Source organism: Gadus chalcogrammus, chromosome 17, assembly GCF_026213295.1.
Source record: "Gadus chalcogrammus isolate NIFS_2021 chromosome 17, NIFS_Gcha_1.0, whole genome shotgun sequence".
Taxonomy (NCBI): domain Eukaryota; kingdom Metazoa; phylum Chordata; class Actinopteri; order Gadiformes; family Gadidae; genus Gadus; species Gadus chalcogrammus.
In genome coordinates, this window is record NC_079428.1 from 6,383,887 (window position 1) to 6,402,058 (window position 18,172).

General features: G+C 47.7%; 2 protein-coding genes across 4 annotated transcripts; both read right to left on the bottom strand.

The window, feature by feature from the left end:
- Positions 1–897: 897 nt before the first annotated feature.
- Positions 898–2,219, bottom strand: LOC130369872 (fidgetin-like protein 2). Its single transcript, XM_056575454.1, has 4 exons — positions 2,161–2,219; positions 2,014–2,069; positions 1,730–1,927; positions 898–1,586 (listed from the first exon to the last, which is right to left on the bottom strand). Exons 1-4 carry the CDS (start codon positions 2,181–2,183, stop codon positions 1,033–1,035), a joined length of 831 nt encoding a protein of 276 aa, XP_056431429.1. The 5' UTR covers positions 2,184–2,219; the 3' UTR covers positions 898–1,032.
- Positions 2,220–4,801: 2,582 nt separating this feature from the next.
- LOC130369851 (low-density lipoprotein receptor-related protein 10-like) lies at positions 4,802–17,445 on the bottom strand. 3 transcript variants are annotated; one of them, XM_056575425.1, is made up of 13 exons: positions 17,388–17,445; positions 16,571–16,750; positions 16,432–16,461; positions 16,165–16,309; positions 15,064–15,260; positions 13,844–14,424; positions 13,144–13,595; positions 12,220–12,414; positions 10,887–11,016; positions 6,078–9,204; positions 5,931–5,986; positions 5,647–5,844; positions 4,802–5,502 (listed from the first exon to the last, which is right to left on the bottom strand). In XM_056575425.1, exons 2-10 carry the CDS (start codon positions 16,617–16,619, stop codon positions 8,515–8,517), a joined length of 2,469 nt encoding a protein of 822 aa, XP_056431400.1. In that variant the 5' UTR covers positions 16,620–16,750; positions 17,388–17,445; the 3' UTR covers positions 4,802–5,502; positions 5,647–5,844; positions 5,931–5,986; positions 6,078–8,514. The 3 variants fall into 3 exon arrangements, with proteins under 3 accessions (XP_056431400.1, XP_056431398.1, XP_056431399.1); XM_056575423.1 differs by having other exon boundaries at positions 16,432–16,464; XM_056575424.1 differs by lacking the exon at positions 17,388–17,445 and adding an exon at positions 16,979–17,381 and having other exon boundaries at positions 16,432–16,464.
- Positions 17,446–18,172: the final 727 nt, after the last annotated feature.

Here is an 18,172-nt window from a genome sequence, read left to right on the forward strand (position 1 = left end):
TTCGACCTGCCAAAATATGTATCCCTATTTAAAATGAACACTGTCCTACCATCAAGTGCTTTATTTGACATACTTCAGAACAAGTATGTGTCAAACAGCATTGGTGCCGCACTGTGTTATTTCTACACTTATTATATTCGGCCTAGCACTGGGTATGCACGCAAGGATCGTTGAGCAAACCATCTCTAACAGGGGGACACAGTTAGTCCGAATGTACTATCGACCTTCATGTAAAGTCATGCATCATACTGAGTTTTTACTCTTTCGCAAACCATTCATTCACCAGTAGTTTAGCTTTTTGCATCATACCTTCACCAGTAGTTAAGCTTTTTGAATCATTCAATAGTTATGATTTCGACTGGGTTTTGGAATGTCGATGCCGTTAAAGTAGTAAACGATTATAAGTGTTACTTTAACGGCACCGACAATCCAAAACCCAAGTGGAATCTAGATGGAAAAAGTGTGTTTTGATATTGCATTTTCTCCCTGATTCAAATAACAAATGCCTTATAACGAATACCGTGCTTTTTATAAACAGTTGTTTTGTCGCAATTGAGCGGTTCACAACCACACAAGGTCTCTGAAGTCAAAACAGCCCTCGTTACCCACACACAACTAGATAGTTGCCACGCCAATTTACACCAACCGCTACTGCAGCCTCTTTAATGCTAGTTCAGACATTTCATGCTGCTAGTCCCAGGTAAACAGAATCACCAATGGAGGCATTTTATAGGGAAGACGACTCCAATATTAGCCACCAATATTATAATTCAAAGCCCCCAGCCAAAATTATTATTTCAGATGCATAAAATGTGCATATAGCGAGGCATAAGATTGTAGTTGGCAGCACAAACTTAACAAATGTGTGGGAAAAAAAAGGGGCCTTCTGATGTAGAATTTGTAACTTTATTGACCATCCAATCAAATGCATGAAGTTTCCACCACCAGAAAGACATTGCATCTACGGAGAAAGAAGTTCTTGAACTCTACATGGAATCCCATTGTCCCAGCCAGGCTCCACATCTGTTGGTCTCAGCCTACCCATTGACCTTCATAGGCCTGGAACTGCTGCTCCACATCCTGGCCTTTTCCAGGTCCTTCTGGCTCGGCCGGCTGGTAGCTCTGATCCGAGTATTGTGAGTAACTCTGCATCTGCGGTTCCTGGTCCTTGGCGGGGTAGTCATATCGGATGTAGCGGTTTTCCTGCCAGTCATCTCTGCCACGCTCAACACTACTGCTGGACTGGGTGTAGGTTCCTGGAGGATACTGGCCAGTGATGAACAGCGCATCGTAAGGGTAGAAATACCCGAATGAAGCCTGGGGCATAAGGGCTGCAGGGCTGGGGAAGGCCTCCGCCTGTCCTACAGCAGCTCCATACGATGGCGGTGGGGGTACACCGCGTTCCTGGGTCTCAGACTCATAGCGTCCGTCCTCCATTGTGCTCTCGATGTTCAGCAGCTCTCCTGGGACGAACTCTGGTCCAGGTGGGGGTCGGGGGGCGGCCATTTGTCCCTTGGGGCCAGCGTGACTGTCAGAAGCGGCTCTTGACCCACCAGCGAACATGCGTGGAGGAATTGCCCAGGAGCCTTCCAGTAGCAAACAAGCAGAGAACACACATTTTACCTATTTCAGTGCAAGTGATTCGTCAAGCCCGAGTGAGTGAGGTTTTAATTACTTATTTTTAAATACCACCCTCCATGGTGAAGGTTTTTATAAAAGCTGAAGTTACCTTGAGATGAGCCTGTTGGGGAAGAATAGCCTCCGTTGAATCCTGTAGGGGGAGGAGAAGGCAGCGCCCCCGAGGACAAACCCTGTGCACCGGGTCCAGACATGGAGCCAGAGGTTTCATGGCTGGGGTACAGCTGCTGTTTGGGTTGGGCACCCCACGGATCTTGAGAATACCCGCCTTTATACGGTGCGGCAAACCCTACAGAAGGAGCCACTAGCACTCAATTAAACCATTAAGCGTAATCCATTTTGTTAAGTAAAACAAGTCCATTTTAAACTACATACCTTTTTTAATAGGGCTACATTCGATATCCCAAAGCAGGATAGCTTGCAGGAAGACCCTAAAACAGATAAGAGACAGCCAATATTGAAGCAAAGAACTCCTCTAATAATTTTTGAAATAACACGCGAAAAAAAGACCACTTTGCTTACCATGTAAAGAGCATTGCTGTCATAATTACAATGGGACGACTCCACTGCAGAGCAAAGCTATGTGGAGGGTTTTTAAATGTTGCCAGCCCCCAGCTGACCTATCAGTGCTTAACGAGGTGATGATGCACAGCTGTCCCTGAAGGATTTGGTTACAGGTGAACCTTTTTCTACTCTACCCTTTTGAGGGAGCGTCCTCCTCTCTTTCCTTTTCTACCTTTAATTCCATATCCAATCCTTCACAAATGATCCATCACTTTGTATATTGTTCAGCAATGCAGTATTCCTCTGTTCTTCTACCATGCCTGTGTAATACAAATCATACTCATCGTCCAATGAAAATGTAAATAGCATGGTTTGTGGCCAAAACACGACCCACCTGATGTACCACTGTTGCAACCCATTTGTAGGTCCCGCTTCCTGTAGTTGTAATAGTACTTGCAGCATAATGGCCACATTGGACCAAATATGTTTCCGGTGGGCTCTCCTCTAATGTTAATTTGATCTTTAGTGTATATTTGGTTTGGGAACGCCTCGGGATCCCCCCCATCAGAGCTGGTCAATGTGGCCCGGGAAAGGGAAATCTGGGGCCCCCTGCTTGAGCTGCTCCCCCCGCGACCTGACCCCGGATAAGCGGATGAAGATGAAGATGAGTGTATATTTTATCTTTAGTCTTTATGTGCCAAAATTATTTTTCTAAATGTGAGATCATTCTCAGCCTCCGGATTAACATTGATATTTAGCATACGCTTTTATCCAGTTCGTAGGGAACAGGCGTCTTGGTCAGGGACAATCCCTCTTTACTTTTATAGAGTATTTTGATAAAAGACTTCATCTAAAAATGTCTGTATATCCATATTTTGGATATGCAGGCCTGCTTGGTACCATTTTAAAAATGTTACATTACATTCAATTTCACTCCCAAAGATAACGATGGACTACAAAATGTTCACTCCCTTCTCACTCGTGCCTGCCCTCTCACCTGTGCAGTCAAGACACCTCAAATATACAATCTTAAAACGCAACACAAGGGATGGGACAACAAGTAAAAGTGCAAAATATTTTTCGCAAACCATTCATTCACCAGTAGTTAAGCTTTTTGTATCATACCTTCACCAGTAGTTAAGCTTTTTGAATCATTCAATAGTTATGATTCAAGTTATGATTTCGACTGGGTTTTTGGAATGTCGGTGCCGTTAAAGTAGTAAACGATTATAAATGCTACTTTAACGGCACCGACAATCCAAAACCCAAGTGGAATCTAGATGGAAAAAGTGTGTAGTTCAAAACGTGAGCAGCATTTACTTCTTCGCCGCCTAGAGTTTGTAATGTACGATCACTCGAATACCCCATGTTATTTCCCAAAGACATTTGACCGATGGAACCAGGAGCCTCGGAGGCTGGACATATTCTGAGGTATATTAAAGAAAGGACAGCGGAATAAAACATGGCGCCCATTCATTCCTATGAAAACTGCTCAATGGCTCAGGGCACATGGATGTTAGTTGCCCTGCGCCACGGAGCAGTTTTCATAGGAATGAATGGGCGCCATGTTTTAATCCGCTGTCCTTTTCTTTATAGGTCCATGCAACAAAGTGGGATATATTTTAATGAAAGAAGAAATGAGTGATGCGTTATGATTTAAAATTAAGATCATTTATTTGAAGATGAGTGTCAACGTCTTGCTCCCACCAGTACAGTGCCAGCACCAGCACTATCGAGATTGCAAACGAGTGCAACGTTGCCTAGTGGCAGTTAAATAACAATCCATGACAATATTTTGATAGTGCATTTTCTCCCTGATTCAAAGAACAAATGCCTTATCAAACGAATACTGTCCTTGTTATTGTTACGTATTTTAAAGAATCTAAGCTACCCACACATACTCAATGATGCAGGACCAAACATATTAGCCGTAAATAACAGCCACAGGGAAACGGGACCTTACTGAAGGCTGCAATAACAGCTCCATCCACAGAGGGCAGCACCAGACAGGTAAGGAGGCCGAGGGTAATAGTCACCCCGGCTCCTCCCACTACTTCCGGGCTTGTGGATCCATACCATAACAGACGGTTGGAGCCAGAGCAAGCCAGAACTCTCCCGGCAGCGATAGGATATACGTGGGTTGATGTCTTGGATCAGCTAGGAGAATACTCTCGCACGTGCTTAGAATACATCTTCAACCTCTCTTTGCTTCAGAGTATCAGTTTACCATACCGAAAACACTTTATACAAATAAAGTCTCTTTAAAGCTATTCCTTTGGATTCGAATACTTTCCCTGAAGAAATACGTAATATTATAAACAGATCAGTTGTTTTACATCGCAATTGAGCAGTTCATAACCACACAAGGTCTCTGAAGTCAAAACAGCCCTCGTTACCTACACACACACACCACTAGATAGTTGCCACGCCAATTTACACCAACCACTACTGCAGCCTCTTTAATGCTAGTTCAGACATTTCACGCTGCAAGTCCCAGGTAGACAGAATCACCAATGGAGGGATTTTATAGGGAAGACGACACCAATATTATAATTCAAAGCCCTCAGCCAAAATTATTATTTCAGATGCATAAAATGTGCATATAGCGAGGCACAAGATTGTAGTTGGCAGCACAAATGTGTGGTAAAAAAAAGGGGCCTTGCGATGTAGAATTTGTAACTTTATTGACCATCCAATCAAATGCATGACGTTTCCACCACCAGAAAGACATTGCATCTACGGAGAAAGAAGTTCTGAACTCTACATGGAATCCCATTGTCCCAGCCAGGCTCCACATCTGGTGGTCTCAGCCTACCCATTGACCTTCATAGGCCTGGAACTGCTGCTCCACATCCTGGCCTTTTCCAGGTCCTTCTGGCTCGGCCGGCTGGTAGCTCTGATCCGAGTATTGTGAGTAACTCTGCATCTGCTGTTCCTGGTCCTTGGCGGGGTAGTCATATCGGATGTAGCGGTTTTCCTGCCAGTCATCTCTGCCACGCTCAACACTACTGCTGGACTGGGTGTAGGTTCCTGGAGGATACTGGCCAGTGATGAACAGCGCATCGTAAGGGTAGAAATACCCGAATGAAGCCTGGGGCATAAGGGCTGCAGGGCTGTGGAAGGCCTCCGCCTGTCCTACAGCAGCTCCATACGATGGCGGTGGGGGTACACCGCGTTCCTGGGTCTCAGACTCATAGCGTCCGTCCTCCATTGTGCTCTCGATGTTGAGCAGCTCTCCTGGGACGAACTGTGGTCCAGGTGGGGGTCGGGGGCCGGCCATTTGTCCCTTGGGGCCAGCGTGACTGTCAGAAGCGGCTCTTGACCCACCAGCGAACGTGCGTGGAGGAATTGCCCAGGAGCCTTCCAGTAGCAAACAAGCAGAGAACAGACATTTTACCTATTTCAGTGCAAGTGATTCGTCAAGCCCGAGTGAGTGAGGGTTTAAAATACTCATTTTTAAATACCACCCTCCATGGTGAAGGTTTTTATAAAAGCTGAAGTTACCTTGAGATGAGCCTGTTGGGGAAGAATAGCCTCCGTTGAATCCTGTAGGGGGAGGAGAAGGCAGCGCCCCCGAGGACAAACCCTGTGCACCGGGTCCAGACATGGAGCCAGAGGTTTCATGGCTGGGGTACAGCTGCTGTTTGGGTTGGGCACCCCACGGATCTTGAGAATACCCGCCTTTATACGGTGGGGCAAACCCTACAGAAGGAGCCAACAGCACTCAATTAAACCATTAAGTGTAATCCATTTTGTTAAGCAAAACAAGTCCATTTTAAACTACATACCTTTTTTAATAGGGCTACATTCGATATCCCAAAGCAGGATAGCTTGGAGGAAGACCCTAAAACAGATAAGAGACAGCCAACATTGAAGCAAAGAACTCCTCTAAGAATTTTTGAAATAGCACGCGAAAAAAAGACCACTTTGCTTACCATGTAAAGAGGATTGCTGTCATAATTACAATGGGACGACTCCACTGCAGAGCAAAGCTATGTGGAGGCTTTTTAAATGTTGCCAGCCCCCAGCTGACCTGCTTAACGAGGTGATGATGCACAGCTGTCCCTAAATGATTTGGTCACAGGTGAACCTTTTTCTACTCTACCCTTTTGAGGGGGCGTCCTCCTCTTTCCTTTTCTACCTTTAATTCCATATCCAACCCTTCACAAATGATCCATCACTTTTTATATTGTTCAGCAATGCAGTATTCCTCTGTTCTTCTACCATGCCACTGTAGTACAAATCATACTAATCGTCCAAGGAAAATGTAAATAGCATTGTTTGTGGCCAAAACACGACCCACCTGATGTACCACTGTTGCAACCCACACAAGGGTCCCACTTCCTGTAGTTGGAATAGTACTTGCAGCATAATGGCCACATTGGACCAAATGTTTCCGGTGGGCTCTCCTCAAATGCTAATTTGATCTTTAGTGTATATTTTATCTTTAGTCTTTAAGTACCAAAATTATTTTTCTTAGTGTGTGATCATTCTCAGCCTCCAGATTAACATTTATATTTAGCATACGCTTTTATCAAGTTCGTAGGGAACAGGCGTTTTGGTCAGGGACCAAAATACTTTTATAAAGTATTTTGATAAAGTAATTCATCAAAAATTGTCTGCATATCCATATTTTGGGTGCAGGTCTGCTTGGTACCATTTTAAAAATGTTACATTACATTCATTTTCACTCCCTGGTCACTCCCAAAGATTACGATGGACTACAAAATGTTCACTCCCTTCTCACTCGTGCCTGACCTCTCACCAGTGCAGTCAAGACACCTCAAATATACAATCTTAAAACGCAACACAAGGGATGGGAAAACAAGTAAAAGTGCAAAATATTTTTAATCTGAGCCACGTTTTACTTATGTACAGTGAATTTGACCCTAGTGATTCATAAACATCACGTCCTGGCATAGGCCTACAATATTACAAGTTTAAACAACAGTCCAAATAGTACGTCTCTCAGAGGCCGATACATTCATTAAAGCAACATTTTAAGAACTGATGACTCGCCCAAAAATTTAAACGAGGGGTGAAAACAATTAAAATGGATTCCAGGAACAAATGGCACATTAAGAGGTTGGTTCACTCGTCGTCATTGTAGAATCCAAAAAAACACGACGGGAAGCGATCGTTTCCTCTTCTTCTGGGTCGACAATTCAAGTAGCGGCTCGTTCAAACTCCCACACCTTCGGTGTCACCGGGCGGCCGTTTTGTCCAGACCGTCCAAGTCCTTTGACACTTCTAGTCTAGCTCTGACCAAAACCACATGCATACATTCTGACAGAAAAGCTCTTGATTGCAGGGTTCCTACCGGAACCGCGGTGCGCAATGGTGCACGCGAAACAGCCCGCCAGAACCTAGAAAACAGGAACATTTTATTGCTAGTAGCCATAGCGATATAGACATGCGTTGATTTCTTTTCCGGCGTGGCCTTGCGCTGTGTGGAGTGGTGGCGGGTACGACGTCTATTGTGCTCCTGTTTCTGTGGGCGCACAGATTGTTTGTCGTGCCCTGTTGTTTCGGTTGTCCCCTCAGATTGCTGCCGGGGAAAGGTTTGTGGTAAAGGCACTTAATTACGGAATATTGATTTTGTTTGATTTCTGACCAGAAGCATGATACAAGGTGATGCGGAAATAAGCAGGAGCGATTCTATGAACATACTCCACGACTACAGATATCCTCCCCAAACACAAAACTGCACGTGCGTTTGTAAATATGCATTTCCTCACTAGTCATACAAAGACCCATGTATGGCGTCTTCTAAAATGACGACTACTAATATTTATTTTGACAGTAGCCACAGCAAGCAAATAGGGTCTGTTATTATTCTGTGCAAAAAAAAAAATTCAACCTTCTTTAAAATAAAAAACAAAAAGACAGCCCGGCGTGGTTAAGCGCTCATTCGAAGCAGAACTCAAGACACACAGGCTCCCTCTCACACGTCAGCCAGGCAAACTCTATCCCACACAAATACTTTAGAGATTAAAACAAAAACAAACAGGTCGACTTAATCCCCGGATACAAGAAGTCATGTGTCGCTGAATCTAGCACAAAGCCATTTTAAAAATAAAAACTTTTTTTAAAAAAAGGCACTAGACCTGCCCATGGTGGCCACCGCATCCTGCGCTTGAGTTCGAAACCAAAAACACGAAGACAGAGATAGACTCAACGGGGCGGCCGGTGTCCCGGCGTTACTGTGGTAGAAGACCCCGGGGTTGGGCGGGGTCGGTGGGGGGTCGGTGGGGGGAAGGGAATGGCTGGGTTTTGATTGGCTTGTGGCTTGTCAGGTGAGCGTGATTATAAAGTTAAAAATAAAAACAAGGTGACCAGGAGGGGGGCGCAACCGAGCGTCTAGGCTCCGGTTCACGTCAGCATGGGCACGTCGTCCTCGGAGACGGCGTCCTCCGCCAGCGGGATCAGCAGCACCTCGTCGTCCGAGGTGGAGGAGGAGGAGCAGGAGGTGGTGGAGAAGGAGGGCGACGCCGACAGAGGCATGGAGTTGGACGAGGAGAAGGACGAGGAGAAGGACGGGGAGGGCCTGAACAGCGAGATCCTCTGGCCCAGCGACTGGAAGATGGAGGCCAGGGAGGGGCTGCTGGGCGCGGGGGCGGGGCCTTGGCCGCCGCGGGGGGGCGTGCGTGGGGCCTCCGCGTCGGGCGCCGGGGGGGCGTAGGGAGGGGGCGGCGGGGACGGGGCGGAGAACATCGGGGAGTCGGCCTGGGCCGGGGAAGTGGGCGTGGCCTGCGCCAACAGGCCCAGCTTGTGCGGCACGGGCTGGTTGACGGCCTCCACCGCCAGGGAGACGCCGGTGGTCGACGCCGGGGGAGGAGCCCCGGCGGCGGAGGAGGAGGAGCCGTCCGCCTGGGGCGGCTGACCGGAGGAGGCGGAGCCGGCGGCGTGGGCGGGCCTGGAGGGGGTGCGCGGGAGGAAGCCCCACCTCCTCAGGCGACGGACGGCGCGGCGGACGAAGCGCGGGCGGCGCCGGCGGCGGGGGGAGGCGGCCGTGTCCTGCCGCAGCAGCTGGAGGATCCCCCGCAGGGAGAGGGAGGTGGCCTGGAGGGGGGGGGGGGGGGGAAGAGGAGGAGGAAGAGGAGGAGGAGGAGGAGGAGGAGGAGGAGGAGGAGGAGGAGGAGGAGGAGGAGGAGGAGGAGGAGGAGGAGGAGGAGGAGGAGGAGGAGGAGGGAGAGGAGGAGGGACGTCAGAAGGAGAGCAGGGTGATGTCAACACACGCTGGACTGATCCTCTACCCATTCCTCGCCGCAGCGTTTAAAACACACAGGATTATCTTGCGTCGATGTGCTTTTAATAATTGCTCAATAGAACATATAGGACCGATTAAAACCCTTTTGGAAAACAAAACTTTAGTGGTTGGTTATAACCGATACATTGAACCCGCCAAGAATGAGCAAAAGAGGACAGGAAGAAAGAACCAACGCTTCCAGCCAGTGTGTCACCACTGATCCAGACAGCAGGAGCAGTGGTTGCTGGGGGCTTATCCCAGACAACGCAGGCTTTGTGTAAGACAGGTAATCCCCACCCCCTCCCCCCACGTCCCCACCCTGGGTGTCTTCACCAGCTAATAAAAGCAGTGGAGCTGTGAGACCCACCTTTGAGGCATATTGGCCATTTTCATATTGACGGCTTATCTTATAACTTCCACTGAATGAGTGGTCGTCATGTCTCGACAACAAAGCCCGAATAAGGGACAGTTATCTACCGTGTCCCAGATATCTCAACGCACCGAATCTTAAAACAGCAATGCAAATAGTGTGATGAAATTCCATGTTTTAATAATTCAGGTTGTGTTATCTAGCCACCCCTTCTGTTAAATGTTATCTGTGAAGGATGGGTGAAACTGTATTCTAGGCTCACTCAACTGGAGGAGACTGATGTACGAAGACACTAAGGTATAGGTACATTCTCTAACTATTGTGAGCTTTTTTGCACACAAGAGTCTCATCTGTCGTAGACGCAATATCTCATTAAGGCTAATTAAATGTCATTAATTTGACAACACATACACAGCATTTTAAAAAAACGCGCAACACAACAGAATGCAGACACCATATTCCATAAAACGTGCTCCATTACACCAAACAAACAGAAATCTTTCCCGGGGACACTGAAAAGTGATGCATAACATCTGAGTCAAGACATCGATGTTGAAACAAACCAAAAGCCCCAACATAGCTCAACCCCCCACCCCACTGATGGATAGACGACCTCAATAACATCATGAGTCACAGACAGTCAAACAGTGTGCAGTCTGGTTCACTCCTATTAAGGGCTTTCTTGAAACACTTCCTTTGTCGTTTGGGTTATTTGCAGATGGTTCCCTTAAATGAGCTTGTGTTGGGTCTATTTGCATTAGTTTTCTTGAGTTGCAGTGCCTTGAGCCCTCAGAGCCACTGTACATTCCCTCAACCACACTGGTGTCCACACTGGTGTCCTAGTGTCCCAAAGAACGCCATACTTTGGTTCTTACGAGAAGAATGATTACTTATTCCCACAGAGCATTGAACTTAAGCGTCTAGATCGCTGGTTCCCCTTCCAGGAAAACACACAGTACTTATCGTGTGTATTGCGTATAGGATTCATCACAGAGTGTTCACTTTAGTGAAGCGTCTGTCCCGAGGTGGAGCCCTGAAGTAAAGGATTGGAAAGGCTTCCAACTTGTTACTCGTTACCTTCCCCTGTTGTTTATTTGTAAAAGTGACCCGTAACCCGTCTCTCACCTCATTGGGGTTCTCTGTAGGGAAGTCCTCCACTGGCGGGATGACGCCCTGGGCGATCAGCTGACCGTAGGAGGGCGGGGCCTGCTGCTGGATGAGCTCCGCCTCCTGGCGGCTGATTGGAGCGAACATGCTGCAGCGAACCAGACCCCAAACAGGGAGCAGGGGATTAGTGGCCAATCACATGTTCAGTGCAACACTTTGTGAAGGAGAAACAGAATACCGAGAATATGCTGTTATATCAAGACACACGCATCTTCTTTTACTACATTATAATTTCACAGCCTCAAGTGACGAGTCATTGGTCATGGTTAACGAGCGATGACCAGTCAGTTTCTGTGCAAGTTACAATGCGTTCCCTTACAGCCAAAAGTATCGGCCATAAAAAAGCAATTAAAGTACAATTGATAACTAGACTGAAACAAGGACACAGCTGAGCAAAGCTCATGGCTCAATCCCGAGGGCCATAAGCTTTGCTCCGCTGTTTCAAATAAAGATAAAATAAAATAAATGGAAGGTGACGCATGCCTGTTGAAAACATGGATCGTTTTCCAGGGCGGAATTAAAATTTGAACAGCGCCTAAAAGAAACATGGACATTTTAGAGAACCTGTTCTACCGCTCATCGTAATGCAAACGGTCCCACCGTGTAACGTCACCCTCGCACACGTGATGGAGGATTGTGGAAGTCGCTCTCTGTAGCAGAGATGGACCGAAGGATAAACCGGGTCTGTAGCTTAGCAACAAGCGCACGGAGCGCGAGGGAGGCGAGCTCGCTGAGCAGCACCCACGCGAAATGTACTCTGACACTGCTCCACACAACAGAGCAGGTGGACCTTCTCCCTCAGCCGTCACGACCGTGTGTGTACCGTCTCTCTCCCTGTCCTGCGTCAGCCTCCAGGGCCAGTGAGCATCCAACTTTTAGTCATACAAACACTTTTATCAAAAGCCGATTACAAATGGGGCTGAGAACGATCAAAGAATCCAATCAAAACTGGAGTAGCAACCAAAAAAAAGAATGCGAAACAGATTTTTCTGATTTTTTTTTATCAAATCAGAAATACAGAGAGCACCGCGAAGCCTTCAGAATCAGACATAAAAATAAAATAAAGTATTCAAGCCTATCAGAACACAGCCACCCCCGTGCGTGGTCGAGGTGTGACTCAGAACGGGGTTTTTAACACGAGCCTCGTCTGAAGATCATTTTCAGTCATCATTGAATTTTCCCAAACTAACCACACATCATTCTTACTGTTGATAAAAAAATAAGAGGACATTTTGAGCTGCGGGGGAGGGGGGGTCGAGGGGGGGAGGGGGGGGGGCGAGGTCGAGCCTACCTGTACTCGCGGGTCCTGAGGGAGTAGAGCTTGCAGGTGCATGCCATGGCGATGACCAGCAGCAGGCCGCACACCAGGCTGCCCACGGTCGCCGCGGTGATGACCTTGCGGGGCAGGACCACGGTGCAGTTGAGCTCGTCCGTGCCGTCCTTGCAGTCCACCTGGCCGTCGCAGCGCCAGCTCTCAAACACACACCTGGGGGCCAGGAGGGGGAGTCACTAGGTGGGAATATGCTAGGAACACATCTCACACGCACGCACACGCGCACACGTGTGCGTGCGTGTGCACCGACCAAAGGCCGACGCTGGCAAGCTAGTCCCATGTTTATTTTATTTAAAATTTTCATGCTTTATTTTGAGTGAGATGGACAGGAAGGTATGGAGAGCGAGGACAGGACATGCAGACCACAAGCAGAACCCGGGTCACTGCGATCAGCGATAAGCCTTAATGGTCTGCGCTCTAACTGGCTCGGGACACAGGACTGCAGGGGTTGAATGTTTCAAAATGTAGCGTACTCTGGCAGGTTTCTCCTAATTGCCTACCCAAGCTTTAATACTCAGCAGCTGCCTAGTACTGGATCTTCCCGTGAGGTAAAGATAGTTCCATCTATGAATGTACAAACAAACTATTTGTGTGTGTATACTTTGTGCTGTTGTGCTCTCTGCCATTTCAGCATTTGCGTTTCACAAGAGTGTGTGTATAGGTGTGCGTGTGTGCTAATAAATAATGATGAGTCCATATAATAAGTAACACATTATTTGTAAATTGCGTTACTTATTCAAATGTCTGCCTCTATATATATATATATATATATATATATATATATATATATATATATATATATATATATATATATATATATATATATATATATATATATATATATATATATATAGATAAAAATAGCGCTGAACCGGTGCGTACCGGTCGCTGTCGCAGTGGAAGGTCCCGGGCTGGCACACGGTGCAGTCCCTCTCGTCGCTGCCGTCGGCGCAGTACAGCTGGTAGTTGCACCTCTCCCCGGCCGGGTAGCACACGGGACGCCCCATCATGCGGCCCGCCACCGACGCCGGCACCGCCGTCCGCTGCCCGGCTCCGCCCCCGCACGCAAACTGCTCGCGGCCGCAGCCCCGGCAGCCCGCCTCGTCGCGCCCCGTCTCGGGGCAGTCCCAGCGGCCGTCGCAGCGCTGCTCGCGGGTGAAGCACCCCCCCGCCGAGCCCCCGCAGCGCTGCTCCCACGGCGGGCAGTAGCCGCCCACGCGGAAGGTGGCGTTGAAGCCGCGGCCCGGGGAGCCGGCCGCGGCGTGGTAGGAGAGCGACAGCAGGCCCGTCCGCGACTCCACCTGCACCGACTTGTAGTTGGAGCTGCTGGTCACCTGTACAGGTGAGGGGGGGGGGGTGGAGGATGGGGGGGGGGGGGGGTCAAGAGCTTGGCTTAACAAGGGTCTAGGAGTACGGTGGGACAGCAGCAGCAGACTTTGATGGTGGGGAACATTTTGAAGAAACTAATTATTAATCCCTATGAAAAAGACGCACACACACACACACACACACACACACACACACACACACACACACACACACACACACACACACACACACAAACACACACACAAACACGTACGATTTTGATGACCTCTCCGGAGCCCTCCTGGCGGTTGTAGATGGCCAGCCTGTCCCTGGGGCCCAGCTCCAGCTGCTGGAGGTCCAGCTTCAAGGGCCGAGGGTCCTGGGGGTCCACGGTCCAGACGCACACCATCGAGGCCCCGCGGTTGAAAGGCGGGGCAAAGGTCCCGTAGAAGGTCTGCAGGACCCCCCCGCAGGGCCAGTCCTCCGCCGCCGAGGGGGGGGGCCGGGTGGCGTTGGGCTGCCTGCCGGAGGGCGGGGGGGCGGGCCTCGGCTCCGCCCAGGGCTGGTAGTCATCCCGGCTGTAGCCGTCCTTCTCCATCAGCTGGGACCACAGGTCCTCCTCGTCGAGGCCCACCGTCGTCTGGGGCTGGCGCTGCGTGGAGGTGGCGTTCCTCTCGGCTCCTCCTCCTCCTCCCTGCGGGGGCTTGGCATCCTCCTCCTCCTCCCCGTCACAGCCCCGCTCGTCGGCGCCGAGCCCCTCCCCCAGACACTCCACCCGGCCGTTGCAGCGCCAGGACAGGGGGAGGCAGCGACCGCTGGCGCACTCAAAGGAGGCCGGCGGGCACTCGGCGCTGTCTGGAGGGCGAGACATAATTACTGATAAAATACCCCGAAAAAAAAAGAAAAAAGCGTTGTAGTCAAGATTATAGAGTAGTTACACAGCAGAAAAAAAGAGCAGAAGTGAGTACGATTTTGAGGATTAACGACCCGCAGAGAAAAAAATAACCCATGCATCTCCTCTCCATCCGTTTCCTCACCATTGAGAGGTGTTGCATTGTCACGTGACCCGTCAGGGACAGGGCAAGATGGATTCCCCGAAACCAATCAGGGAAAAGAAATGAGCCCGGGGCATATATTCCCACAGAGCATTTCTCTCACTAATAGCTGGTGAATTCCTCGGGTATTTCTGACAAATTGCACTCAGATGACAGCCCTTAAATCTTACCTCCAGCCACTTCAAGCTGAAAGGACCAAAACCAATTTTCCATGTTCAAGTGCTACTAAACAACTTAACCAACTCCAGCACTATACAATCTAATATTCAAAAATCAACACTACATCAACTACATAATAAAAAAATTGAAAATGTACACCTGTTGTCCAACGCGTACACATAAACTAGTCTTAAATCTCCAGTATACGTGAACTCAAATTGACTTGCAGAAAATGTAAACCACAAAAACAACAACAACAACATGCATCACGTGACCGCACCTCTGCTGTAGCTCAGCAGGAAGGACGACACAGGAAACAGGTGGGGCAGGAAGTGGTGCACCACCGTGACGTTACCCCCGGGGAACTCGATGGGGTCGGGCAACGTGGGGCCGCAGAGGACCACCGGCTCACGGCCCGGCAACGACGAATTCAGGGACACCCATTCCTTCTTGCAGCGCGTCGAGAACTGGGAGAAGCTGTGTGTGGGAGGGGAGAGACGGCACACACACACACACACACACACACACTATTTTTTTAAACGGGCTGATGTGGACAATTCTTTGTGAGATTGGTCTAGATTTGAGTGAGAACGCTCAAAGTCATGATCACGTCTCCAGGCAGAGGTTCACAGTCATTTGGACTGTGTACCTCTGTAACTTCCCATCTAGAAAAAAGGACCATTCGGGATGTGTGATGATTTTTTTTATCCATCACCACAGCAGTGCTAAGCTGCTATAAATGTCCCTTACAGTTTTCATGATCTGGCAATTTGGTCGTTATTATAAAACTTGAGGAACGCAGTGACCTCCGCCTAACCCGTGGCAGCCACCAAACGTTGGCAAACCCATTTCACCTTATCATACCTTCGGTACTTCTTAATAGGCTGGCATACCGTGCTACCGCCCAAGTCTATGTTTAGCTAAAATTCCAGAGAACAGAAACGCAAAGAAAACGAAAGTAGGGCGAACTGGAGGCGGGGCATTCAAATCAGATGAGTCACTAAGCTTGACAAGTTGCCAGGTAAAAGAGAAGGCCTACTTTCAAAGAAGGAGCGATCTAGAGTCTAAAGGTATGCCTTTTGCCAGAGGAGGTACACAAAGTTCAAATGCAATAGATATCAGAATTGACCATCTCTGAGGAGTATATACAAACACTTGACTCAAACAGGTCCCATTTACTGTGGGTAAGCCAATGTAGACCCAGGAGAAGGACCCTTGAATAAGGATTAGGTTGAAGATAACATGACAAATAAAATACATAATCTATAGTTTAGTCAACTCTAAACTAAACTATCTATCTATCTATCTAACTCAAGAATCACAAGCAAGGTAAGAGAAACCAATGCGAAAAAGAGGTTACCACCCCGAAACGCCTCCATACCTCAGAATGATGGGCTCATCCTCGTTCCCTTGGATGATCCAGCAGTCATAGATGGACCCGAAGCGGTAGGACCAGTTATGGTAGGACGAGCTTGTGATATCCCCCTGCTTACCGTCCAGTATTTGTGGGGCATGACCACATCGAGCTGAGAGGTATAGTAAGAGAAATAGTAACAGGGAAGAAGGTTAATCGGATAAAACACAATTCGTCTATGTTTATTAGTATTCATAATGCGCGCGCGCACACACACGTAAATGGTCTCCTTACCAGAAGAGGATGCGGGTTTGAAATTGCTGCCTGCTGTCAATTAATAAGCAGAACAAATGACAAATTAACAACTCATGTAATTTAACCGACAAAATGTATGTGAAGAGAGAGAGCGAAAGAGAGGACATATTTCACAAACCTATGAGGCAGAGCACTATGAGGTTACATAGGTTGTAAGAGACACTCATTGTAGTAGAAGATAAGCCGTTAAAATGTCAGTGAACATGAACAATAAATACATAAATTAAAACGGATTCATTCTCTCTTCCAACTTCAATCTTCCATCCTTAGCAGGCCTGGTTCCCGAAGACGACTTCTCCTGTGAGGCGAGCAGAGGAAAGGCGATACAGCTTAACAGAAGTGCAAAGAACTGGTTGACAGCCAACCTCAAAGTATTAGCATGTTAGCTGATTATCAGAAGAGCACTGTGAAAATAGTGAGAGCGATCTCTCAGAATCCATCGATGTCAAGTCGATGGAGGGTTATTATGGTCTGGAACACAATGTTTACACTATACTGGTTCCTGCCCCGTAATCCCCGTCCATACCAATGACGCAAGACAGCCCCGCGTCTCCGAGATAAAACCTTCAGCGATTGACGATAAAGTCTACTTTCCCCATTGATTGGGATCGATTTTGACAAAGCGTTGATTAAAACGATCACTGGAGTCACTTTCTATTTGTCCGAAGGTGTCGGGAGGGTGAACGGCAGGCGGTGGAGCGGAAGCCGTTTACCCTGATCTCCGGAGAGCCTCAACAACACGGCTAGCAGGACAATGCTAACACCAACTTCCTTATCTTTAAAAAAAAAAAAACGCGTTTACGAGACGTGACATTTCCGTGAAAAGTTTCGGCCTCAACAGTCGACGTTCACGATGTCACGGAATATCATTTTATATTGAACGTCAAACGATAAACGACCAATGTTTTTTTGTGAGGACGACGTGGAAAGCTTACCGTTTTTCCGTCTCGGCCTTTCTTGTGTTGACTAGAGTTGTGCCTAACTTCCGTGTTGTTTTTATTTATTTATTTTGATTCGTTCCCACTGTCACGGGGAGGGGGGCGTGTACCTACAGCCACCCAATGTAGTTACCTTTAGATAAAAAGTCATTCAAAAATGTAACTTCCTTTATATGATTTCCATTCATGTACATTCATTCAGCACTTTGGGAAATCAATCTGGATTTAAGAAATAAAAAGTGGTACTTTGGTGTTGTGCTATATTATTATTATTTAGGATGTTTATTTTATTCATGCATATATTATATATGTATTATTCATATTATTGATTTTTTTCTTCATATGATCATTCTTATGTTGTGGCAACTCATTGAATACAACCTAAGTGCATGTATTGTATCTTATCGCTAGGTGTCAGTATCTATCAACAAAATTACCAGTGTGCCTTAAACTTGTCTTTTTTTAAACCCACAACAAATCGAAACGATACGTTGTTAAATGTTATCCTCAATGAATCGAACAAACGAATACGTTATGTAATCAAGACAACACGTTTGACATTAGTTCCATTTAATGATGGATTTGTTAGTGGGTGTCTGTGTGTTTGAGTTATGTGCATCCTTGCGTGCTTGCGTGCATGCTTGCTTTGTGCGTGCAGGGCCAGCGGCGGCGATCGGCAGAGGCGAACTGGGCTATCATCTAGAGGCGGCAAATGTGTTGGGGGCGCCCTCTGGTGGCGCCATCAATTAATTAATTAAATTATATGAAACAAGCGAAATAAA

Coding starts and splice junctions, on each gene's coding strand:
- LOC130369851 (XM_056575423.1), bottom strand. CDS start 16,619: ATGAGTGTCTCTTACAACCTATGTAACCTCATAGTGCTCTGCCTCATA. Junction 15,261..16,164: donor GATGAGCCCATCATTCTGAG/GTATGGAGGCGT, acceptor TCCCACACACAG/CTTCTCCCAGTTCTCGACGC. Junction 14,425..15,063: donor CCTGCTGAGCTACAGCAGAG/GTGCGGTCACGT, acceptor CTCGCCCTCCAG/ACAGCGCCGAGTGCCCGCCG.
- LOC130369872 (XM_056575454.1), bottom strand. CDS start 2,183: ATGACAGCAATGCTCTTTACATG. Junction 2,070..2,160: donor ACAGCAATGCTCTTTACATG/GTAAGCAAAGTG, acceptor TATCTGTTTTAG/GGTCTTCCTGCAAGCTATCC. Junction 1,587..1,729: donor CCCAACAGGCTCATCTCAAG/GTAACTTCAGCT, acceptor TGCTACTGGAAG/GCTCCTGGGCAATTCCTCCA.